At 67.9% G+C, this 25,021-nt stretch overlaps 4 protein-coding genes across 4 annotated transcripts; 2 read left to right on the plus strand and 2 right to left on the minus strand.

Annotated features, from left to right (window-relative positions):
- Positions 1-1,519: 1,519 nt before the first annotated feature.
- On the plus strand, positions 1,520-2,598 carry EMIHUDRAFT_243908 (hypothetical protein; the record flags this gene model as incomplete). Its single annotated transcript, XM_005769986.1, has 6 exons — positions 1,520-1,669; positions 1,736-1,933; positions 1,967-2,036; positions 2,129-2,158; positions 2,269-2,354; positions 2,431-2,598. The coding sequence occupies 6 exons, from the start codon at positions 1,520-1,522 to the stop codon at positions 2,596-2,598; spliced, it is 702 nt and encodes a 233-aa protein (XP_005770043.1).
- A 5,579-nt stretch (positions 2,599-8,177) lies between these two features.
- On the minus strand, positions 8,178-12,134 carry EMIHUDRAFT_243911 (hypothetical protein; the record flags this gene model as incomplete). Its single annotated transcript, XM_005769987.1, has 9 exons — positions 8,178-8,239; positions 8,486-8,657; positions 8,767-9,363; positions 9,435-9,515; positions 9,622-9,732; positions 9,866-10,540; positions 10,697-10,855; positions 10,943-11,151; positions 11,309-12,134. The coding sequence occupies 9 exons, from the start codon at positions 12,132-12,134 to the stop codon at positions 8,178-8,180; spliced, it is 2,892 nt and encodes a 963-aa protein (XP_005770044.1).
- A 225-nt stretch (positions 12,135-12,359) lies between these two features.
- Positions 12,360-14,340, minus strand: EMIHUDRAFT_118481 (hypothetical protein; the record flags this gene model as incomplete). Its single annotated transcript, XM_005769988.1, has 2 exons — positions 12,360-13,252; positions 13,344-14,340. The coding sequence occupies 2 exons, from the start codon at positions 14,338-14,340 to the stop codon at positions 12,360-12,362; spliced, it is 1,890 nt and encodes a 629-aa protein (XP_005770045.1).
- A 4,681-nt stretch (positions 14,341-19,021) lies between these two features.
- Positions 19,022-20,302, plus strand: EMIHUDRAFT_118482 (hypothetical protein; the record flags this gene model as incomplete). Its single annotated transcript, XM_005769989.1, has 2 exons — positions 19,022-19,991; positions 20,133-20,302. The coding sequence occupies 2 exons, from the start codon at positions 19,022-19,024 to the stop codon at positions 20,300-20,302; spliced, it is 1,140 nt and encodes a 379-aa protein (XP_005770046.1).
- Between the last annotated feature and the right edge of the window lie 4,719 nt (positions 20,303-25,021).

Consider the following 25,021-nt stretch of genomic DNA (forward strand, 5'->3'; position numbering starts at 1 on the left):
GGGTTTCAGGCCCGGGGGCACCTGAGGGGCAGCCCGCCCCATGCAGGACCCGGCTGGAAGGAGTACTTCCAGGCCAGCGTCACCGCGCGCAAGGCGACGTTCGCTGACGCGCCACAGGGTGCAGACCAAGTGGGGCGGCCACATCAACTACGCGACCGCGCCGCACGAGGCGAGACCCTGGCCCTGGAGCGCGCCCCGCGGCGCGCACCCTCCCACCGTTGTGCCGGGCCGGCCATCCGCAGGTGAAGCTCTCCGTTGGCACTTGCTCGAGATGGCGCGGTTGAGCCGGTCTCGACAGCTTCGACCCACAGCTCTTCTTCATTTCGCATGTGCGGTGCGGACAGACGCGTGTTGATGCGCGTTTGTCTCTCGACGTCGCAACACTCAATCTACTTGCACACTCCTCACTCGAGACTCGTGTCACACAGGACGCAGCTACTTGTTTGAACCGCTTGTATTGATCTGCGCGATCGATGTGTAATTGTCCGTTTGTGCGATTGTGTCGAACAACTTGCTTGACGTATCTGTACTTGGACCCGAGCCTAATTCGGGTTTTGCACTTGGTCTTGGAGCACTTGGAGTTGCAGTCAGTAACCCGCTCAAACATCCAGGGGGGAGGGCCGGGGCCCGGGGAGCTAAGAGAAGGGTAGAAGCGCACCCAGCGGGCCGGATGATCGGGATCGGGTTACGGGCTAGAGATAGGGGGTGCGCAGCGCCCCAAAATCCACCACTGTGGGATTTGCGCAAAAGCTTGAGATGACTCTGAAAGCCAAGCTCTAATGTACCTCCTGCGAGGGCTGTATGGTCGCCGCAGCGGACTGGCTCCGACTTGACGGGCGCATGGAAACGTGATGCCTGCATGCGCCCGTCGAGGTACATGCGGCGTTTCGGGCGACAACAGCGCTGCGACCGCGAAGTGGCGGTGGACATGCTCCCATGTTGCCGACGCGGCGCCGGAGTGGCCGGCGCTGCTCGCCGCGACCACGACGGCTACTCTGATGGTGATGCTCCGGGCCGACCCGTCCTACCCGACGGTGGCACTCTTCCACGTCTCGCTCACGCTGAGAAAAATTCTGAAACGGCGTGCACAGCAGAGTCACCGACGAGTCGGTCCGCGTGACTCCTCGTGTCCCGTACCGTTCTCACACATCCATAAACTCACTTTGGCCCCACTGAAGCGATGCCTGAATCCTGAATCCTCAGATTTTAGATTAGGACGCTGCGCACCCTCTACTAGAGAGCCCTAGCCCTGGGGGGTGCGCGTTCGCAGAGAAAGGGCCGTAAAGTAAACACAGGTCTCCGAGGGTTGGTTCTGCGCTTTGGGTCCCCTAGCAGCGGAACGCCCCCTCTACTCGGAGCTAGTAAACACCAGACACGAGCATGACGTACACTCTCACCCGACATCGCCACTCAGGGCGGCAGTAATTCTTCTTTGGCTGTTGTTTAAATTCTTCTTTGGCCGTTACGTGTGATCGAGTTCGAGAGAGTCTCCCGCGCCGCGACAGCCGGGACCACACATATGCCCGTCGCCGACACCCGCGATGCGGACCCGGAGCTATTGCTGCGCCTTTGGGAGGCGGCGCGAGAGGGCGACCAAGCGGTCCTTCTCGAGATTCTCATGGGAGACGACGGGGAGCCGCCGCACGGCTTGCCCTCTGGCTCTGCCATGGTGGGCTCTCGCAGTCGGTGCCAGGAGCCACACCGACGCGTGGCTGACCTCTCCCCTGCGCCGCAGGTGGACGAGGCAGGGCTAATGCTGCTGCATGTTCTCGCTCTCGAGGGGCACGCTTCGGCGGCGCAGTGGCTGATTGACGAGGCCGGCGCCGAGGTCAACGCCACGGCCGCCAAGTCGGGGATGACTGCGCTACACTTTGCTGCACTGAAGGGCAAGGCGGCTGGGGGTAGCCCCTCTGAGGCCGCCACGAGCGGTTACGTGAGCTCCTCGCCGTGCCATGCACCCCATCAGGCGACCATGGCGTCTCTGCTGCTGCACCGCGGCGCGAGCGCGATGGCAAGCGACGCGCACGGCGTGGGCCGTGTGCTCGCAGCGCGTTCCCGAAAATTTTGTCAACAAAGCTTGTCTGAAAGCCACTAGGTTGGGCGCCCCTGCACGCCGCGGCGCGCTCAGGCCACGCAGACGTTTGCTCGACTCTGCTCGGTGCGTTCATCAGCATCTCTGCCGGGCCTGCGAACCGCTCCAGCGCTACGGTCCCACCCCTGCCCCATCCCTCAGATTGTGCGATGTTTCCGCCCCGAGCCTGCCCTCAGGCGCGCTCTCGCCGGAGCAGCTCAACGCGACCGGCCCATCGGGGGAAACGGCACTGCACCGGGCTGCCTATTGGGGCCACGAGGGGGTACGGTCCTAGGAGACCGCCTCGATCCCAGACCTCAGCCGGGGCTGACACGGACCCTCTCACGTCGGCGCGGCAGGTGGTCTCTCTGCTCGTCCAGGCAGGGGCCGACACAGCCGCCACCGACGCGTCGGGCCGCCGCCCGTACGAGGCGCCTCGCGCGCGCATGTTGCTTGTTGGCGCCTCGTGGCGGCTCAGGGTCTCTGCGACTCTCACCCGTGTCGCCGCGTGTGGCGATTGCGTGTAGGTGGCCTGCCAAGGAGGCGAGGCGTGGGAGGTGAGGGGCCCCGCCCGACCACCCGCCGCCTCTGCTTTGGCTTTGCAACGACTGAAATGTCACAAACACACGCTGGTGTGTGCGACACCCTCCCGCCCGTCGCCCGCGCCGCAGGCGCTCCCAAGGCTGCTCCGATACCTCGAGCCGCCAAAACAACGGACGCAGAGAAAAGAACTCCACGCCGCCGCTTCCTTGGAAGAAAAGAATTGACTGTGTTCCGCCGACCGCGTTGGGCTTGGGGGACGCGGGCGGCGAGGCCGCTGCTAGGCCGTAGGCGCATGATCGATGATGCTTGAGCGCATGACGGACGACTGCGTACACTCTACACAGCTCCGACAGGTGTAGTCTACACAGCTCCGACAGGTGTAGAGGCGCACAACAAAAGGTACGTATAGAGGATCTGGTCAGTATAGGGACACGGACGAACACGTATCACCCGCGCGGCGCGCGGGCCCCCCGCCCCCCCCCCCCCTCTTCCCCGAACGTGTGCACGTACACACACCTGCGGCCTCGGGCCTGCGGGGGGACCGCGGCCCGGCGGCAAGCGAGCGGCATCGCGGGCGCCACATCGCGCGCGAATCGCGCGCGGGGCCGCACTGCGCACATCGGCGGCAACGAGGTCGAGCGAGTCTCCTCTCTCACCGCGGTAGCGCGGACCGGAGCCGAGAACGATAGACGCAGTAGCCAGTACGAGTATATACTGGGCTGGGTTTTTAGGCATTGTGGGGTTGGCACTCCCATCGACCCTCATGACCTCCTGCGGTCTCTGAGATGGACACCAGTGGGTGTAGGACCACAGCCAGGATACACTCGAAGGCTGGGTAAGCAGTAGAGTTCGATACTCGACGCGTCCCACATGGTCTGTGTCGCTGTCGGCACGCTGTCGACAGGACGTCGAGCGACACCGGTGGCAGTGCCACCCAGGAGTGGTCGGGCGGCCTCCCGTCATGAGAGAGCCACCATGTGATCCGTATGATGATTCCTGACAACCGCCTCAATCAACTTTCGTCACAGCTCCCGCTCTGAGAGGAGCTGCAGGTCAGCTCGACAGCTGGAGCTGTGTCGCCGGCGTGCGGCGGCCTGCCTCCGGAGGTGCCTCTGAGGTGGACATTTTTTGGTCACCGTGAGAGAACGCGTTCGTATTTTCACTCCGGAACTTCAACTCTGCACGCGCACCGGCCAGGGCTACAATAGTGCCAGTGAGGCGGAGGCGCGAGTCGGAAGGCCGCGATTTGGTCCCGACATTTTCCTACAGTTGTACTAGTACAATCGCTGTGAACCCAGCCACGTACCGCAAGTTCCCGCAAGAGGCTTACGCGGGCGACCGACGTCCAAGACTACAGCATAGAGGGGTTCACCTCGACCTTTTATAAAGGTTCATCACAAAAAATTAAGGGAAAAAACGCCTTCTCGTCTGGGCCGTTCGGCGCGACACCTCACCCGCCCGTCAAGCCCGTAGCCGTGCGGGCCCTGGGAGTCCTCCTCGTCGACTGGCGGCTCGGCCTGCCGGTCGCCGACCGTCTCCACCGAGGCGTAGCAGGAGCCGCCGATCCAGCTGCGGCGCAGGATCAGCTTGCGCCAGTTGACCCGCCCCGGCGCGGCGGTGACGCAAACCTCGAGCAGCCCTGGCCTGCCGCGCACCTCGACGCCGCCCGGGAGAGAGAGGCGGGTCCTGCTCAAGGCAGCCTCCACCCCCGACGCGTACGGGATCCGCTTCTGTGACCCAAAGCACGCGGTGCCCACGACCGACGAGACCCACGCCGCGTCCAGCCCGGCGCGCCCGCCGCTGTCTCGCCGGAGCTCGGGCATCTCGCCCAAGGGCTGCACGGACCAGCAGCGCTCCTGCCACACCTCGACCGGCTCGCCCCTCGCGACCTCGCCCGTGCTCGGGTTGAAGCTGCAGACGACCCGCGTGCGCTCCTTGGGCCGCTCCGCTCGATCGCGCCTCGGCCCGCGCGGCCGCTCGCCGCCGACGCCGTCAAAGACACTCTCGCACCGCCAGCTGGGCACACCGGCGGCGTTCGGGTCGGCGCCCACCTCGTCGAGCGCCCACGCGTTTGCGTTGAGCATGTCGACCTGCACAGTCCACATCAGGCCTCCCGCAGCGAGGGCCGCGGCGCGCGCGCCCGGCGCCAGCGTGCTCGTGCCGCTGTTGGCCGCCGGCAGCGTCGACCAGTCCTCCTCGGGCGCGGCGAGGCACCGGATGCGCGCGCCATCGCCGTCGCCGGCCGTCGCCTCGGGGAGCAGCCTGAGGGAGCGGCGCTGGAGGGCGTTGCCGGCCCACCGCTCAGTCGTCACGCCCTCGACGTGATTCGTGAGGGCGCCGGAGAAGGGGTCGAAAACGCAGCGCCAGCCGGCCCACTCGCCGCCGAGGCGCAGCGCAGGGCGGGCGACGGCGAGGGCGAGGGCGAAGAGGACGTAGTACATGTATGCGGCTGTGGGACAGCCGTTCGTGTCTGAAAAGGTTCCACCCGGCGGCTGGCGCCTGTCAGGCGTAGTCCTGGGTCGCTTGCGGGCGAAGGTGGCAGCGCGCTGTCCGAGAGAAGAGAAAAAGAAAACCAATTCCCTGCCCACGATTGCGAATGTGGGGACTACATGATTACAGGAAGGGTGGAGGGGCCCGTCTGCAGAGCTAGGCGGCGCGGGCACCCCCCAGAAAAGAGAATTCGAGCTAGTCCTAGAAGCCGTTACGCAAAAGCATGCGCGACTTGCTTGCACTCTTTCGTGCCACTCGCTCGCGGTCTCAGACCTAGACCCTATATTCCAGGATGGCATTCTTCGAAATAGGATGGGCGCCGCAGCGGCCCGTAGCGGCGCCCCCTGCGTGCCCCCGGCCACCCCGGGGGCGGGGCCATGGGACACCCCGCCGGCCATCGGGGATGCTTGGTTCATTTACACGGGCTGTGTTGCGGCGCGCCTCGAGACGCGCAGCGCAGCGCAGCGCGCAGAGCCCCAGACCACAAAACAGATCAGAAGACGGCCGTGGCGACACCCGCTCTGGCGACAGCCCCGCAAAAGGCACTCGCTCGCCGGCAAAGACTACGGGTAGCACAGGCGGCAGCAGAGGTGGCGGTCCGGGTCGCAGCGCGCGTAGCAAGTCGGCCCCAGCGTCAACCCAAGGGAGGGGGGTGGGAGGACGGCACGCCGCCACCACACAGGGATTTTAAGGAGAGGTGTGTGATGACTGATGTGCTAGCCGTCGCCCACCCTAACCCTTGGTCGTCTGCCTCTTTCTATCTCCCTTCGCAGTCTCTCGCCGCTTCTCGCTGCAACCTTCATGCCACCTCGCGGTCGTCCCACTCTCGTCGTTCTCTCCCTTGTCACTTCCTCCTCTGTCGCGTCGTTCTCTTCTGCCTCGTCCTGCGACGCCGCCGCCTGCGCCGGTCCCTTGTTCTCGCGGCTTCTTTGGCCTTTCGGCGTAACTCCGCTCTCCTCTCCGAAACAAACAAAGCGTCGACCGCACGGCCTACTCGCCCAAGTACTCGCTTTCTTTTATGTCCCACCATGCAGAGCGCATCTCTCTCTCTGTTGTGCGAGGCGTGAACCGCGCCATTCGCTCTCACCTGGCAACCCTGTCTGCACGTCTCGCGCGCGCGTGAACAGGGCTCCAGGCCCCAAATGACGTGTGAGTGTTAGAGTTGTTTGGTATTGCTAAAAATCTCTCTCCTCTCCGCGTATCCTGGCCCCTCGAGTCTATCGAGCTCCCCTCGCGCAAGGACCACATTTCTGACTCCCACTCCGATCATTTGCCTCCAAGTCATGTCGTTGCTCAGGTCCACTCTCTCTTCGAACACTCGTGCCTCTACGGATGATGCCGGCGCTGGGGTCCCGGTGCACACACACACACACACGCTGGGGTCCCCTTCGGGTGCATCGTAACATCTGACGACTGGATTTCCACTGGTTCGTCCTCCTCGGAGTCATCTTCCCCGGCTTCCTTCCGCTCGGTTCTTCGCTTGGTACGTGCGGGGGCCGTAAAATTCTTTTTTCCCTATTTCATTCCAAGATGTCCATCGCGATCCTGTTCGCCGCGTCGAAGCCCCTCGCCTTGTCGGTGGGGAGCAGCTCGAGGCAATCCCGCCGGGCGCCCGCGCCGCGTATGAAGTGGGAGGTCTCGATCGCGCCGTGGGAGCTCGACTACGGCCTGCAGCGTGCGCCCGTCAAGCTGCCCGCCTCGGTGCGCGAGGGCGACCCTCCGCAGCCCTTTGAGGTGACCGATGAGCAGCGGCGGGCCCTGTACGAGGACGGCGCCATCGTCATCCCCGGCGTGCTCAACGACGAGTGGATCGAGTACGCCAGGGCCGCGACCGACTGGCAGGTCGAAAACCCGCACTTCTGGTCCATCGCGGGCGTCGCGTCGGGGCTCTACGACTACATCCAGCGGTCGGTGTGGGCGTCGAACAGCGCGTTCGCGGAGCTGCTGTACTACAGCCCCATCGCGTCCGCGCTCGCCGGCAGCATCGACGCCAAGGAGCTGCGCCTCGCGACCGACCTCCTGATGGTCAACCCGAACAAGGGCTTCAAGTGGCACCAGGACAACCAGAACGGGCCGATCGACGCGTTCGGCGAGCCGGGGGCGAACGAGTGGAACGCGCTGCGCTGGTGGGTCACGCTGGACGACTGCCCGCCCGACCACGGCGCCCCCGTCTACCTGAGGAAGAGCCACCTCAACACGGACGTCACGACCGACGCCGTCTTTGTCGACCTGGAGAAGGACAACCTGCTCATGTACCCGGAGCTGCTCGAGTTCCGGCCAAAGGCGGGCGACCTGATCGTGTGGCACTCGCGCGCGATCCACAAGATTGACGGGCCAAAGTCGCAGGACTGGGAGTCGAGCAGGCGGCGCGTGCTCGGCGGCACGTGCGCTGTCGACGACTGCCAGTACCTGGCGGGCGGCCGGCTCCTCTTCGCCGACATGGGGTCGCACGGGATGGAGGACGGCGACCCGCTGAGGCACGCGCTCTTCCCGAAGCTGTACCCGTGCTCCGACCCCGCCGAGCGCGCCGAGGCCGCCGCCGGCAAGTGCACGCGCACGTGGGAGGGCGTCGGGCGCATGTGGGCGGCGCGCTCAAGTCGATGACCGAGATGTCCTCCTTTGCCAACGTCGTCAACCTCGGCGGCGCCAAGGAGGGGCGCGCGAAGGGGGGGAAGGCGACGCTTAAGCTGCCCTCCCCACCCTTTCCCCACGACCTCCCAGAGATCCCGCTGCCCTCCCTACCCAACCCCCTAGCCAAGGAGGGCGCGGCCAGCGAAAAGTGAACGAGCCGGGCTCCCAGCGGGCGCGCGTCGTGTGGGGAATGATATGTTTAGTTTATGCTGAGAAAGCGTGCAACCGGCGGCACAGTTCAAGTTCTCCAGACACGGACGACACGGACGAAGGACGGACCCACCTCGTGAAGACAGAAGAGGACACTGCGGGTGGCGACCTCGACGCACGAGACGGAGAGGGTGAGGCTGTCCCCGCCCTCGCCCGCCCTCCCCGCGGGACACTCCCGCCACCTCCTCTCGGGGTCCGCGCGCGGCTGGCTGGCTGGACGGCCCTCGTAGCTCTAGTCCACGCCGAGAGCCTCGGCCACCGCCTCTTGTGACAGCCCACCGCCGCCGCGGTGCTCTGGCATCGGGAGGGAAGCGCGCCGAATCCCGAGACCAAGCCGAGGCAGGGAGAGCCGACTCCGGGCGAGGGGCTGGTGGGCGCCGGGAGAGCTGGCCTGGGGCGGCAAACGCATGCGCGACGAGACAGAGGGCGGCGCGGGCGAAGCGGGAGGGTGGGAGCGCGCGTCGCCATCCTCGCTGCCCGCGTCCACTAGCCCCACTGCTGGCGAGCCAGACTCGGGAGCGGTCGGAACTTCCCCAGCACCTGCGGCAAGCCCCACGGCGGCGGCGGCGCCGTTTTGCTCGGCAAAGCCCGCTGGAGCGGCGGCCCCGATCTCTGTGGCGTCGGACCTCGTAGCGACCAGCGCCGCCGAGCGCGCCGCCTCGCGTGAGCAGCGGCGCGCGAACAGCCGCTTCCGCTCCTGCTCCAACTGCGCCTATGTAACACAAGGAGACCAGATTGGGACGTGGCGTCGCAGAGGGCCGGCATCTCTCCGTTTGAAGACGCGCCCGCTGCTGCGCGATGGACGCGTCCAGCGTGCACACGTCCGGAGGCGTGGCGGCCGGAGGCACGGCGGCGGCTACCGCGGCCGGCTTGGGAGGTGCAGCCGGCGCGGCTGCCGCATCCGCATCTTGCGCGGCTGCCGGATCCGCATCTTGCGCGGCTGCCGCATCTGCGTCTCGCGCCTGGGGCATCGTGGGCGCGCCGCCCGTAGGCTCCTGCCTAAGCGACGCCGTGGCGCCCTCCGCGGAGTCGGTTGTCTTTGCGTTCGCGCCGCTGTGCGCTGAGTCGATTGGCTGCAGCGGCGAACGGGCCGTGCTGCCCGCGGCACCCCCCTTGGACGAAGTGCTCCCCCTGGGCGAGACCCTCGGGTGCGTCGTCGCTCGCGGCGGCGCCTCTGCCCGTGCCAACTTCTTGAGGGCAGAGCAAACACCTTCGAGCCGAGTGGCGGCGGCGGCAAGGGCCGGGCCATCCCACTCAGCCGACTCCTTCGGCCCCGAAGCTGCCGACGCGGCACGAAACGCTTCGACAACCATGCTGACGCGCGGCGCCTGCAGCCCACGCAGCTCGCGCGGCCGTGCCGCCGCCGGAGCCGCTACGACGCGCGCCGCGACCGAAGAGACCCACTCGGCAGCGCTCGCCTAGTGCAGAGCGCCGCGCCTCAGCTGCGCGGCACCTCCATTGGGGTCGTAGAACCTGGCAGCGCAAGGACCTCGGCGGTGGCAGCTGCGGCGGCACCGGCGGTCGGGTGGAGCAAGAGGCCCACGAGCAGCTCGCGGCGCGACTCGAGCGCCTGGGGAGGGGTCGTGGCGCGACGACTGGGGAGGCTGCAGTGCGCGTCCGCTAGGCTCGGGAATTGCCGGCGGCGGAGGGGGGCTCCGGGCAAGCGCGGCGCGCACCTTGGCCTCTGACTTGAGCGGCAACCGTGAGAGGGCGGCGGTCGCGCGGCGCGCGAGGCTCGTGCGCCCGGAGGAGAGGCTCGCCACGCCGTTCGCGGCCTTGGTTAGCGCCTAGCAGGCGAGTGCGCACGCCTCCCAGGCGAGGCGCGCGGGATATCGGCGGCGAGGGAGCTCTCTCTCTCTTCGCTACTCTGTCTGGCTGTCTTGCCGCCGCCTACTTGCGCTGCGCCTGAGAAAGGCTGACGAGAGCAGCCGCGCGCTCGGTAGGGCCGTGCAGCTGAATCGTGGCGACGGGCACGCCGTCACCGCCGGTCGGCGGAGAGGTCGGGGACAGTCGCGTCTCACCGCCGCCCGCGGCGCAGTCCGAGGCCTCCGACTCTTGCGCGAGCGACTTTGCCTGCGCCGCCCACGCCTCTTCAGCGCGGCGGAGGAGCGTGCCAGCTCGCTCGATCTGCCACGGGGCGGCCTTTGGGCTGCAGCGCTCGCCCGCCGCCACCCGTGTGGACGGGCTCTCCCAAGTGCTGCCCACCCTCACGCCCGCCTGCTCGGCGTGCGACAGGCCGTGGCCCTCCTGGCGGAGGAGCGGCTCGGCGGCGTGCGGACTGAGGCTGCTCTCGGACGTCGGCGTCGCAGCGGCCCCCTCCTCAACCTCGAAGCACCGTCCCACCTCTGGCCGAGCAAACGGGTTGTCGCCGCGAGCGCCCTCCTCCGCCTGCGGCCGCTGGCCGCGTCCCTGGCAAGGCCCCGCCGCCTCCAGGTCGTCTTCGCACTCGCCGTTGTACTGTGAGGTGCCGTCCACGCGCTGCGCGTCGACCACCAAGTCCACCGGCTTGGACGCCGCCGGCCCGGGAGCGTCGCCGAATCGCAGCCGCAGCCGCAGCGCGCCACAGAGCGGACCGTCGCCGCTCAGGGGCGCCACCTCGCCGGGCGCAAGGACAACCTCCCATCGGGCGGCGGCGGCGGCCGCCGCCGTCATCCGCGCGTGCGGCGGAGGCGTGGCCAACAGCTCGGCGGAGGCGCCACCCCACGTCCGCGGCGTCGACGGCGGCGCCCGTGCCGGCGGACCGCCGTCCACTTCGCCGCCCTCGCACGGCGAGACGGCGACGCGCACCTCTGCCCCCGTGTCGTTGAGGGCGTACAACCGCTGCCCCGCCGGCGCGCTCAAGCGGACCACGCCGCCGCCTCCGCGGAGGCACGCGGAGAGCGGCATCGGTGGCAGGAGCGAGGGGAGCGACTGGCGGGGCAAGGCACACGCAATGGTGAGTAGGAGGCCGGCGCGTGGCATGAGCAGTGGGAACTGGGGGCAGGTAGGGGGGAGGACTGGGAACCGGGGGCGGGGCGAGGGGGCGCACGCCTGGAGCCAGCCGAACATCGCCTCGGCTGCGTCGGCCCAAGTTGCGGACGACTCGGCGTGGGCCATCGCCACGTTGGTCCGCATCAGCCTCAGGTTGATCGCGTCCCGCGCCCGCCGCAGCTCGCTCTGCAGCACCAGCGCCGCCGCTGCGCCCTCCTCTGCGGACGGCGACGAGGCTGCCGGCGGCGACCCGCGGGGGGAGCGAGGCGTGGCCAGGCCCTGCGCTCCCTGACGCCACACCAGCCGCGCCATGTCGCGCAGCGCGTCGTGGTCTCCGACGGCCGCCAGCATCGCGCCCGCGCGCGGCACGCCCTGCGGTCGGGCGGCGGGGACAGTGGAGGAGAGCGAGGGAGTGGCCGCTGAGGGAGCAGCCGCGTGCCTCGAGCCAGAACGCGCGCCGCGAGAAGGGCGGGCCCTGTCCGAGGAGCCAGTTGTAGATGTCCAGCAGCAGCGAGAGCGCCTCCGCCTCGGCCCATGCCAGCCGTCCCGCCGGCGCCGGAGGCAGCGCCGAAAGCTCGCCCGAGCCGCTGCGCGGAGCGTACCACGCGTGGAGCGGATCGGCGGCGCAGCATGGGCCCAGTGCCGGCTGGGCTCCGCGATGGTCCGCCACGACGCCCAGCCCCTCGCCGCGCGGGGTTGCCGGCGCGGCGGCGCGGCCTCCGCTTGCACGCAGCGCAAGCTCCTCGTCGGCGTCGGCGAGCGCGCAGGCGAGCGAGCGAGCGTCTGCGCGCGCGGCGTGCAGCGACTGCCTAAGCGCCAGCAGCGCGCGCTGCTGCATCGCCAGCAGCCGCAGCGCCCACGGCGGCAGCGTAGCCAGCGGATTCGGTGCTGCCGGCGCCGCCACCGCCACCGGCGCGGCAGCACTCGTGGGCGACGGCGAAGCGGCCGTGACGCGCGGTGTGCGGAGGAACGATCGGGCCTGTGAGGGCGAGAGCAGCGCCCACTGCCTGAAGTCCTCGGACTGAGGCGCTGCAGGCGAAAAGAAGGGCGTGGCTGCCAACGGCGTCGCCGGCGCCGCGGTGGAGGCCTGCAGCGGCGTCGTGGGAGTCGCACTGTGGAGGCACGCCACACTGTGCGTTGGTGGCGGCGCTGGAGTCGCAGACTTTCGTCTTCGACGGCGTGAGCGCGACGACGACGACGACGAGGACTGGAGCTCCATTCACTTCAAGTGAAGCGCGAACGCACACAAAAAATGATGCGCGCAAGAGCGAGCGAGCGGCTGTGGACTCGGTACTCCTCAAAATCCCTGGATGTTGGCGGCCTGTCCCTTTTCTTTCTTTTTCGGTACGACTCGCCCAGCCACTGTGGGACTCGAGGTTCCTGTCTACAGATATGGGAGACGACGAAAGGGCAGCGCGATTGCTTGCGGCGAGCCGCGCTTCACTTACTGCTCGTCGCGGGCGCGTTTGAGCGTCGCCTGCGCGGCGGGTGCCGCCGCAGCCGCAGGCGAGGCGGACGCGGCGGCGGCCTCCGCCGCCCGCTGCGCGAGCCTCTCCTTGGCTGCCCTCGCCGCGGCCACAATGTCGAAGCCCGCGAGCGGCGCGGCGGGCGCGGCCGGCGCCGGCGCACGCGGCGCGGCCGCCGCCTCTCCCGGATGCGAGTAGGTTGACTCGCCGGTCGCGGCGTTGTGGTAGTAGGCCCGCCCAGAGGGGTCGTCGTGCGACGTCCAGCCCGGCGGCAGCGGCCCGCTCGCGGCGATGGCGCTGGTGCCGCCAGAGGGGCGAGGGCTGCTGCCGTCGACGCTGCCGCCGGCTTTGGAGACGGCGCTGTAGCGGCTCCAGTCGCCGACCATGAAGCTGCCGCCGACGCTCCACGTCCTCTCCTTGTCGTGCACGTTGATGCCCAACCCCCGCAGCTGCTCGCGCAGCTGGTCCGCCGCGTTGAAGTCGCGGCTCAGCTTGGCGGCCTGCCGGTCCGCCAGGAGCTGGTTGACCGTCTCGACGTCGCACGGCGCGCTGACGTCGCCCACGCGTCGGTAGCCATGGTCGCGGGAGAGCCGCTCGCCGGAGAGGCCGCCGCCATAGCCGCCGACGCCGACGCCGACGCCGCCGACGCCGCTGAGGCCGTAGCCGCCGCCGTAGCAGCCGCCGCCGCCGCCGCCCCCGCCGCAGCTGTAGCCGCCACCGGCGGCGCCGACGGCCTGGGGCGCCATGGCCGCCACCATCGCCGCGATGTTCGTCCCCGGGGGCGCCTCGGCAGCAGCGTGCGACGCGCCGCCATACTGCGGCCCACCGCAGCCGCTGTACTCTTGCGGGGGGTGGAGGCCGCTCGCGCCGCCTATTCGTGGGATGCACCACGATCCGGCCGGGCTCCTCCCGACCCCGGCAGCAGCCAGCGGCCGCGCCTTGCCCCCCGGCTTGCGCCTCACCCTGCGGCCGCGGCGCCTTGCAACGGTTGCAAAACTGGCGCAGCGGCCAGTTGTCGTTGAGGCACTTTGGGCACTCCCAGTTGCCCTCGCCCGGCCCGAACCTGCTGGCGCCGCCGCCCACGCCGCGAGTCTGCTCGTGCGCGGACAGGCGCGCCGCCGCCTCAACCAGCGAGCTGATTGCGCGCTTGGCGAGGTCGAGCTGCTCCGGCAAGCCAATCATGACGATGACGCGCCTGCGCCGCAGCCGACAGGGCTCAGAGGCGGGGACGCCGCGGCGCGCAGTCGTGGGGGGCAGGGCTGCGTCGAGCGCTCGCCGGCCGACGGGCGTCGACGGCAGCCAGCCCTTGCTGTCGATGATGATCTCGCACCCCGAGGTGGCGACCAGGCGCTTGTACTCCATGCCTCCCTTGCCGATGATGGCGGCCAGCCGAGCCTCCTCGATCGACACGTCCTCGCGCGTCGAGCCGGGCCGCATCTGCAGCACCCTGGCGGCGCGCGCCTCGATCCCCTGCACCTCCTGCGCCCGGACCTCGGGAGAGGCCGTTTCGCCGTGCGAGAAGACCGCGCCGGCCCCGCCGCCGCCGCCTGGCGCGGCCCCGTGGACCTTTTCGTTGATGAGGTCTCGTGCGCGGACCACCTGCTCCTCGCGTCCGACCAGCACAACCAGCTTCTGGTCGTGAGACCAGTAGCCGGGCGGCGGCTGCTCGTAGTCGCAGAGCACGATGGCGCTGCCGGTCATGCCCACCATCTCGCGGTAGATGGCGCCGCCCGGGCCGATGATGCGGCCGGCGCGGCCCGTGGGAACGAGCATCTCGTGCCGCACGGCGCCCCTCGGCGCCCGACTCTCAGCCTGCGCAACCCTCCTCCCCGCCTCGCCGCCTGGGTTCGGCCAGCCAGGCGGCGACAGCCGCTGTGGCACAAAGCCGTAGCCTTGCGCTCCCGACTGCTGCTGCATCAGCCGCAGGTCGACCGTGGTCGATGGGTCCGTCGCGCTCATCGCTCCCGCACACGCCCAATCGCCGGGCGAGCTGCGCGCGGTAAAGAATTTTTTGGTGCGGCCCACCCCTCAAGGCGGCTCGTTTAGGCGCAAAAGAGGCGAGGCAAGGAGGAGACATGGAGAACGGAGAGACTGGGACGATTGGACACGAGAAGACAGTGAGCCACCACAGGCGTCGTTGGCGCACCTGCTGTGTGGCCTCGCCCTGTCCTGTTTGGGTCCGCCTGCTCCTCTTCAGTCCCTCTTTGCGGCCGATCGCCGCCTCTTCGTCCGCGACGCTCGCCTCTGCCGACTAGCCGGTTGCAGGCCTGCACGCTGCGGGGGTAAATGCGAGGCTCCCTCGCTGCCGTCTGTGTAGGGGCCTCCGCTGGCGCTCGTGGCCGCTGTGTGGCCTCGCCCTGTCCTGTTTGGGTCCGCCTGCTCCTCTTCAGTCCCTCTTTGCGGCTGATCGCCGCCTCTTCGTCCGCGACGCTCGCCTCTGACGACTAGCCGGTTGTGGCACGAATCAACCCAGGTCATGCGACCTCGCTGCCGTTGGTGAAAAAGGGCCTCCGCTGGCGCTCGTGGCCGCTGTGTGGCCTCGCCCTGTCCTGTTTCTCTCCACGCCCCACCCCTGTTCTGTTTGGGGCACCATGGCGATGACGCTAGAGGTTCCTCTTTTCCGCGCCCCCCGCGCAAGGCGCGCGATACACAGAGTTGAAAAGTAATAATTACAGGAACGCAGTGGGGTGGAGCATGTGTGGTGACAGAGGAGTGGAGGGCGTGTGCTCTGGGGGGGGGGGGGCTTTCCACGATTTTTTTCTTTTTGCGCATTTTTCACTTGTTTTCACTAGTTTCACTCGGATTCACTCCTATGCACCTTCGGTGAGGGTACATTGGCGCGTAAAAGGAGAGTCACACGGAATCGCGCGCGCCTCCACCAGGAAGGGCTACGCAGTATCCCTGACATCCCCTGGGATCCTGCCACTGAAGGCGGAGGGTTGGGACTCAAACGGCTTGGGTTGCTACAGGTACGGAGGGGACCTCAACGTCCTGTAGCCGCCAGATAGAGAGAACCACACTCCAAAGCCAGAGAGTAGGCAGGATAGGGTGGGTGGGGAGAAGAAAGAACTGGTGCAGCCGAAGGGCTGGCGCAGTAGGAAGGAGAGCCTGGCGCGGCCAAGGACGAGGAGCGGCGTCATGGCCAGGTGAGCAGGAGAGAGCAGCGGAAGCCGCGCTCATCAGAGCAGCGAGCGGGCGGGAGCGCCGGACACGCACGGAAGTTCAAACTTCCGTAAAAGATGAAGTAAAAGATGTCCACGGAGAGTCCGTGAAGGACGCAGAGGCAGAAGAAGAGGTAGGAGAGGAGAGGATCTCCGTGAGTCTCCTGCGGGAAACTAGTGGCCTATCACGAGTTAGGGCCCCTACCCCAATCGTTATCGGCGAACTAGTTTCACACTCGGATTCACTCCTATGCACCTTCGGTGAGGGTACATTGGCGCGTAAAAGGAGAGTCACGGAATCGCGCGCGCCTCCACCAGGAAGGGCTACGCAGTATCCCTGACATCCCAACGCGCAGTGGAGGAGGAGCGAGGGCAGGTGGCCCGGAAAGCCCAATGAACCCCACAGAAGGGGCAACTGGCCGTGGCATGGAGCCACAGAGGCGACAGCCAAATCACGAGAGGGGTGAGGCCGGTCGCCGAGCGTCCAGAGGCCGCCGGGAATCGAGCCACCACCGTCAAGGCGGCGAGGGAGAAAGCACCACCCCACACCGCCGTCGAGGCGGCGAGGGAGAATTTCATGAGAATTTCGCGTATTGCGCCATCTATCACGCCTTGCGACAGCGACCGTGCCATGATGCACAATTGATCACCTGCATAGCTCGCGGCCTTAGTATCCAGCATTCAGTGACGACCTGATCGTACGGCCAGTAGGAAGGTGCCCTTCCAGCGCGTGCACGCTTCTGACGCAATGCGCGTCACAAACTGCCTCGGATTGGCTGCTGGCACTCTCGAGGCTATGCCTACACAGCCTCGCGCGCATGGGCAGTCAAGAGGGACCATGCACCTTCTCACGACAGCGCCGGTGCCTCTCTCTTGGACCGGCAAACGTGGGGGTCTCGTGTCACCGATGTGGGACCAGTGCGGCATCGCGCCATCGACAACTCTGAACTGCGCCTCACCACTGACCGGGAAGGCCGCCAAGTGGGCCAGCACCGGTCGCATATTGTGGCAGCAGTCAGTAGTGCATGTCTGATAGCTAGAGCAGCAGCGTCAGGGTCGCAGGGTCGGATCGTGTCAAGCCTCTCGCCCGGCCGGCCGCGTGCAGACGTCGGCCTGTCTGCTGTCTGGAGTGATCTGTCGGCGGTCAGTACGACCGATCAGGTCGGAGTTTTCTGATGGTTGGAGGGTCTACCTGTATGTACTCCTCGAGATCTCTCCAAATCTTCCCTCTGATTAACCTAGCTTAATCGGGAAGTCGGTGCTAACGGAGACTAGCGGGGCCGGGGCCCCGTTTCCGCACTGCGGCGCGGCGCACGGTGCCTCCGGGGGCCCCCGCCTCCCCCCAGAGGGCGTGTGCTGACCTCCTTGCGCCGCTGTTCTCCTTTGTGCCGCACTTCATCGTCCTGCCCACCGGGGATCGCATCTGCTCGGCAGTTTTCTGGTGAGGGGCTGGGAGCTAGGGTCTCAGCAGACGCGCAGGGCGAGACGAGGGAGGAAGCAGGACTTTGCGGAGATCAGCAGGAGGAGGTACGAAGAGATTAGGAGCAGCTGCAGGGACCCGAGGGACCATGTGGAAGACGGCTGGTGCTAGTCCCCCATCGGGAGGACGACCCCGGCTACTCGCCGACCACACCCACAAAGAACCCTGCACAAAGATCGCACGGCGTGGGCACGGGCGGGGACCTGTTACACTTTGGCAAACTCGCGGTCGAGGATCGACCAAAAGTGTCAAGCCGGTGTGTCTAGATGAACGGCATTTGGAACGAGGCAAGTGAGTGGCGAGGTTGATGGAGCTGGAGCTTATGTCGCACGGCAGCAGATTTGCACGTCAGCACATAGGCATCAGAACACTCGCCCCGCCGCATCTCCTCCTCCGCCGCCTCCATCTCCTCTCGCGAGAAGTTCCCCAGCCCTAAAGCAAAAAGAAGCGGCATCCGATCCGCCATCCTGGCGCACTAGGCGCACTATCGGCGGGCATTTGAACCGCTTGATCGCGGCCCCCCACTCTCTCTCGCTCTCGCGCTGCCGGGATGGCCCTTGGCGGCGGCGCGCGGCGCGCTCGGGACGGCGACGGCAGCGACGGCTCCGGCGACGAGTCATCCGAGAACTACTCGCCACAGCTGGACCGGTCGCAGCGTCTGTCCCCGGTATTCGAGGAGCCCGAGGCCGACGCTCGCGTCTGCTCGCCAACGGCGCTCTCGTCGCCGCGCGGCGTGGCCCAGGCGTCGGCCGCCAGCCTCGCCGGGCTGAAGCGCGCGTCAACACCCGGCGGCGCGCGGTCAACGCCGGCAAAGGCAGCCACCGTCCCCACCGTCGCCACGCCGTCGAGCCTCGCCCTCAGGAACGTGACGCCTCTGAGAGTTTGGCATCGCGCGAGGCGAGAGTTTTGGATCGTTTGAAACCAGCGCTTTCTTTTTTCAGTCATTGGATTTTCTGGTCACACGGCCTATTGCGAGGGGGAGTTTGACAACGTCACACATGGGGAGTTTGACATTTACTCTCAGTCAGCGCTTTGATCCCAATGACCACACATGTGTGTGACTCGCCTACTAGTGTGGAGACGCTGTGTACTGGGACCTTGTTGTCCTACCTAGCACGCGAGTACCCGTGTGGATCGGAGGTAACAGAGCAGCAGCCAGGAGCCTTCGCCAACTAAAGAACACAGCACCGATGCCGACTTAGTGTGGGGAGGGTCGGCGAGCACTCACTCACTAGGCGGCGCCGCAGGGCCGGGGCACTGGCCACGGCCTCGCCGACCACTAGAAGGCGGCCCGCCCACTACGCACACCAACTTAGTGCGCGGGGTGGCGGGAGGCACTCACCCACTAGCCTGCTCGCCCGCGGCCCACTCACTACGCGCACTAACTTAGTGCGCGGGGTGGCGGGAGGCACTCACTTCCGCGCACTAAGCGTTAGTGCGCGTAGTAGCCGAGCCCGCCTCCGTCCGCCGGCGAAGGGCACTACGAGCGGCCCGCCGGACCACTCCCCTCGCGGCCGGCCGGAGGCACTCACTTCCGCGCACTAAGTTAGTGCGCATAGTGTCGTCCCGGCCTCCGACCACGACTCCCGGGAGCACTTCACCACTTGACCCGCCTCGGCGCACCACTAGCCCTCGTCCAGCTCACAGACTAACTTGCGTCGACTTAGTTCCCGCAGGGCCCGGGACCACTCACTCACTACAGCATCTGTGCTCTTCACACGACCTGGCGAAGGCTCCTGCAGCAGCAGGTAGGTAGGTAGGTTAGAAAGGTGAAGAACAGCCAGGCTCGGACTGGACACCAACGCGGTATGGGTGGACGCTGGACAGATGATGACGACACGCACGAGCGACACACAGACACAAACAGGCTCACAAGACACACAGCCATCTGGCTGCCACACACCCTGAGTCGGCGTACACAGCAGCATTTAAAAAATCAAAATATTAACAACGAAGGCGCTCTCAAAAAAAATCATTTTTTTGGTGGCAGGTGAGAGCAATGCACTCGCTGTCGCTGTCGCGCCTCGCCTGCGGCTGCGACGTCCACCTCACAGCTGAGCAGGCGCGTGCCTTGGCGAAGAAGGAGGGCCTCTCGCTCGTGGAACGCAAGAACGCCACCGGCTTCGCGGGCGTCATCGAGTCCACTTCGCGGTTGCACCCTTTCGCCGTCTTGGACACCCGGCCGACGACTGATGGCAGCATCGATGGCAGCATCGGCAAGGCAAAGAAGAAGATCCTGGGCAAGTTCGTGACGGCGGAGCACGCCGCGCTCGCGTACGCCAGGCATGTGGCCGAGGTTGGCGTGCGGGCCCGCGGTGGCTGGAGGGCGGGGTCGGGCAGGAAGCGAGCCGCTGATGCATCGACTGGAGCAGAGGCTTGGTGGAAGTACCGTAGCGAGGAGAGGGGAAGGATCGAGGCGATGAGTGCCGAGGCCGCTGGGGAGGCCGCGGTAAAGGAGGGCGCGAACAGGGTGAGCACGGCGATCAACCCGTCGGGCTATAAAGGCGTCATTATGCGGGCCAGCACGGCGGAAGGCGGCCCGACGGCCTACTCCGCACACTGGCAGCCGTGCGCGAGCGACGCGAAGCGCCTCGGCAAGAAGGGCCTGCGCTTCGGCGTGTGGTCCTGCCCGGAGCACGCCGCGCTTGTTCTCGCGCGGGAGAGCAAGCGCGTCCTCGCGGAGGCGGAGGCGGCGGAGACGGCGGCGGAGGCGGAGGCGGAGGCGGAGGCGGCGGCGGCGGCGGCGGCGGCGGCGGCGGCGGCGGCAGCGAATGCAGCAGCGGCGGCGGCGCGACAATGGGCGACGCCTGCGGCAGCGGCGTCGGTACCCGCTGCCGGCCGTGATCTGCAGGGACCTTTGGCGCGCGAGGAGGCGAGCGGCGCTGCAACATCATCGTGGAACTTGCAATGCCTCGCTGACGTGGCTGGGTGCAAGGCGCCGGTCGATCCGCTACTCGCTCAAGGGCGAGGTGACCCGCAGCGCTCTCGGCGCGACCGCGCGGATCTGGCTGCTCAGGACGGCGGAGCCGGTACAGCACGGCGGGTCGAGTGACGGGAGGGCGCTGCGGCGGTTATGGCGGCGGGATGTCCACCGCGGAGCGCCGCCGCAGCCGGACCTACCCCACCCGACGAGCGGCTGATCTCTGCGCTGGTGGGCTGCTGCGCTGCTGGTCTGGACGCGGCGCTCGCCGATGCTGCGCTGGCCGACGCTGCGGCGGCGGCGGGGTGCCTGAAGGAGGGAGAGGGGGCCGGTGGCGAGTGCTTGGCTGGGCGGCTCTAGCTGCCCCGCCGGCGCCGGCTTGGCTCGGCAGACGCTGCCTTCGCTTGCCGCTGCTGGCGGCCGAGCCGGCGCTTGCGGTGCGGCGTCTTGAGGGAGTGGACAGAGGGCTGGCACGGCTGCCCGATGCCCTCGCTCCTCAGGCCGCAGCGCGGCGCGCCCGCTCTGCCGTTGCTCCCGCGGGCTGCAGCGTCGCAGTCGGCCAAGTGCGACTCGCGTGCACTGCCAGAGTGGGACCCCCTCGCCCTCCGCTCGCGCGCCACGGCCCACGCGCACGGCGCAGTGGTGGATACGCTGCTGCGCTGCTGGTCTGGACGCGGCGCTCGCCGATGCTGCGCTGGCCGACGCTGCGGCGGCGGCGGGGTGCCTGAAGGAGGGAGAGGGGGCCGGTGGCGAGTGCTTGGCTGGGCGGCTCTAGCTGCCCCGCCGGCGCCGGCTTGGCTAGGTAGACGCTGCATTCGTTTGCCGCTGCTGGCGGCCGAGCCGGCGCTTGCGGTGCGGCGTCTTGAGGGAGTGGACAGAGGGCTGGCACGGCTGCCCGATGCCCTCGCTCCTCAGGCCGCAGCGCGGCGCGCCCGCTCTGCCGTTGCTCCCCAGGCTGCAGCGTCGACTCCTCGGCCTCCGCGCCGCTCGCGCGCCACGGCGCCCAGATGCGCCCACGTGCACGCCGGCATGCCCATGGCGCGTGCAGGCCCCACTCTAGCACGCGTGCGGCAGTTTCATCATAAAGTATTGTGTCTCACACCTAGCGCACCAACATGTTTTTGGAATTTTGCCGATCTCGCTTCTCGGCAGCACACACATTCCACACACGAAAGACGAATCGCACCAGGATCGACGCGGCGGAGATACGGCGCTTGACGGCATATACGGGTGCAGGAACGGCGTACGCGGTACGCAAGAACGGGTACGCACTCATCCGGCGGGTACGCAATCATCAGAGCACGCACGGTGGCCCACGCGCACGAAACGTATGAAAGTGACTCAACGACGCCGCGCTCAAGGGACAAAGCGGCGGGCCACGCGGCGCGGGGCGATCACGCGGATCAAGGCCCCGTCTGCGCCTCCGCAATCTCTTGCGCAGTCGCGTAGATCATCCAGTCGAGGAGGGCCCCCTCACTCACGGAGGATGCTGTGCTCGAGCCGGACGCGGGGGTGAGGAAGTGGGACGAGCACGTCGACGGGGCCGTGCCGGAGCCGCGCCGGTTCCACCGCGTCGTGTCCCTCAGCGGAGTCCTCCTCGAGCCCTCGTCGTCGGCGCCCTCTCTGTGAAGACGCGGTGGGCGGGGAGGGGAGGGGGGAGGGGAGGGTGGAGGAGAATGGCGAGAGGCGACCGGGGCGTGGCGTTAGGGGCGAGGGCGGGGCGGAGGGCGACGGCGGGGGAGGGGTGGTGCGCCTGCATGGAGGAAACGTCTGCCTCGAGCTGGGCTCGGCGGTCGCGGGCTCGGTCAGGCTCAGCATGAGCGGCAGCGCCTCGGGCGCGCCCTCCTTTGAGGTCAGCGCCGCCGTGGCACCATTCCGAGCGCATTCTTCCTCGCCGCCTCCTCTGCGGCGTGACCGTGAAGTAGCAAGTACGTCCGATGTCGCATCGCCAGCATCCAAGATCTGTCTCTGCCTGTCGCTCACCACTCGCCCGTATCCCAGCGTAAGGGCGAATTCTCCAAAGGGCCCTATCCTCGTCGCAAGCTCCAGCGGGTGTCGGTACGGTCGTCGTCCTCGTAGCCCATGGGACGGCTTAGGGTCTCCCTCGTCCTTTGTCGGGTCTCCGCTAGCCTCTGCCTCGTCGCCGACTGTGTCTTGGAGGAAAACAGCCTCAGACACGGCTCAGAGCCCCCCCAAAATGACGAATTCCACGGAGTTTCCCCGGGGTTTCCCGAGGAAACTAGAGGGTGTTGTAGGGAAACGAGCAGGAAACACGGAAAGGAAACCAGGTAGGGTGCGAGCGAGGAAACCCTCGGAAAGGCCAATATGAACATCGCATTCGCCTTCCTCGTACCCAGCGCTGGCTTCTGACTGTCGTTGCTGTCTCTCCCTTCTCGACTGTCTCTGAGCTTGTGCGTCTTGGGTCCGTGGTTGTGAAATTGTGTGTGAACAGCGTCATGAACAGCGTAAAACAAAAACCTCGCCGTCATGAACAGCGTAAAAAAGCGCGTGGCTCACCGCCGGTCGGCACCTCGCAAAAACACCTATGTCGTCCCTGTTCCTCGCGGGTCCCTCTCCTCCACCACCGCACCCAACAGGCCCACCGCGCCTGCCCGGCCACCAGCCGCCTCCGCCGCCGTCGCCGTCTCCGCCACCGCCGAGACCGCCTCCTCCGCCCACGCCTTCGCCGCCGCCGCCCAGGCCGCCGCCGCCGCCTCTTCCCTCGCCGCCGCCGCCATCGCCGCCCGCGCCGCCGCCATTTCCGCCCGGCCACGCGCCGCAGCCGCCGCCGCCCATGTCGCCGCCGCCGCCGCCGCCGCCGCCCTCTCCTCCGCCGCGACCGCCACCGCCGCAGTCGCCGCCGCCGTCGAGCCCGCCGCCCTCGCCGCCACCGCCCTCGCCGCCGCCCTCGCCCTCGCCACCGCCGCCGGCAACCCCGCCGCCGTCGCCGCCTCCGCCCCAGCCTCCGCCGCCCTCGCCGCCGCGCCCGCCGCCGGTCGCTCCGGAGCCGCGCCCGCCGCCGCGCCCGCCGCCCCCGCTGCCGCCACCACCGTCGCCGCCGCCGCCGCCTCCTCCTTCGCCGCCGCCGTCGCAGCCACCCAGTTCGCCTCCCTCGCCACCGCCGCCGGCAATCCCGCCGCCGTCGCCGCCGCCGCCGTGTCCGCCGCCGCCGCCGGCGCGGCCTCCGCCGTGGCTGCCACCGGCACTGCCGCCTGGCGCCCCACAGCCTAAGCCCCCTCCGCGCCCGCCGTCATCGCCGCCCCCGCCGCCGCCAGCTCTTCCGCCGCCGTCGCCGCCGCCGCCGTCGCCGCCGCCGCCCTCGAGTCCGCCGCCGCCGCCGCCGTCGCTGCCGCCGCCCTCGCCACCGCCGCCCTCCTCGCCCCCGCCCCCGCCTCCATCCCCGCCGCCGCGCCCGCCCCCGCCGCCTCCGCCGCCCGCCTTTCCGCCGCCGCCCTCGCCTCCGCCGCCGCCCTCGCCGTCGCCGCCGCCGCCGCGCCCGCCGCCGCCGCCCACCCCGTCCCCGCCGCCGCCGTCGCGGAGGTTCGGAGGTGTGCGGGGTGGCTTCGGGGCGGGCGATGGCCTGCCTCCGCCGCCGACGCCCTCGCCCCCGCCGCCCCGCGCCCCGCACTTTGTGTACCGCAGCATACCCCTGCCGCCGCCGCCGCCGCGGCTCACGCCGCTCAACATCCGGGACGTCGCCAACCATAAGAAGGGCACGCGCGGCGATCGGGCGGCGATGGCGTTTCGCCCCACGAACAACGCGAGGCAGCACGACCCGCAGCTGTGGCCACACGGGCCTTGAGAGGTGTGGGGACAGACATGAGTGTGTGTGGAGTACTGCCAGAGCGGATTGCGTAAGCGGACATGCACCATTCCAACAAAGGCAGCACGAACCACGATGCCGAGCCGGTCGCGGGTCGCGGTCGGGGTCGGGGTGGTCGGTACATATACAACTTTACAGACAGACACGAGACAGTCTGAATTTCACATTGGGTGATGCTCCGATAAACCCGCCGGATCTTCGACAAAAGCAGGGACATTTCTTTTTTGGAAGGGTAGGTGTGAATACAGCTTTCTGGTAGGGTTACATCGACGAACTATGCGGCAATCGACTGGGGGGCAGCCCCCCAGCACATCCCGCACAGAGACCTGGATGTAACCCGATTGTGAGCGTGAGTGAAACCGCCGATGCGATTGCTCATTGCTCAGTCAGTGACCGACAGTCAGTCGCAGCAGACTTTGACGATTGGCGGCCTCGCGCCCTCAGTCGCCCTCCTCTACTAACGGCCCTGCCCCAGCCCAGATGCCTCATCCAGGGTGGTGCAACCACTCGCGCAGGGAGGGAGAGACAGTCGGCGATCTGCGCCGCGCAGATGAGCTCCGCCTCGTCTGCGTCGAGGACGTCCACCGCAGGGCTATCATAGCGCCATATGACGCACTGCCTGTTGTTCATTACTTCGCAGGTGCCAACGTCGAGGACAATCTCACTGGTGGCGGCTCGCGGCTGCACTCCCGGCCGGCGGTAGGAGAGATGAAGGCTAATGTACTTGGCAGTGTACGGGGCCTTCCGGCGTGAACAGTGCCCCGGGACGAAAGAGGAGGCGACGTCTCTCTCGTCCACGAGCGCCTCGATGTGCGCATCGACGGTGTAACCAGCTTTGAGAGACGGGAACGAACGGCGGTGCGTCGCCGACAGGTGCGCCTTTGTTCCTACCACCACTCCCACCACCGCCAGCTCCGCCGTCGCGTGGACCTTGCCGGGCCCTCTGATGATGTAGTCCCGTGGAGCAGTTCGTCCGAGCCGTTGTTGTACTCTGCTGTGGCGCCAGCTCGGTGTACAATACGGACGAAGACGGCCACAGCAACGGTGTAACCAGCGCGAGCAGGCAGCGCGAACCGCTGTGCCTCGGCGCGCCGGCCGCCGAAATCCTCTCAGAATTCTTTGGCATGGCAGTTGTTTTGTTTAAATTCTTTGGCATAGGGGAACCCCAACCCTAAATTTTCTTCGCCTGCGGCGGGCCATCACTTGGATTCGCTGCTTTCGGATTCATTAGCTCTTTCGCACGCCTTTATCCGTCA

Source organism: Emiliania huxleyi (genome assembly GCF_000372725.1).
Source record: "Emiliania huxleyi CCMP1516 unplaced genomic scaffold EMIHUscaffold_403, whole genome shotgun sequence".
Lineage (NCBI taxonomy): Eukaryota > Haptophyta > Isochrysidales > Noelaerhabdaceae > Emiliania > Emiliania huxleyi.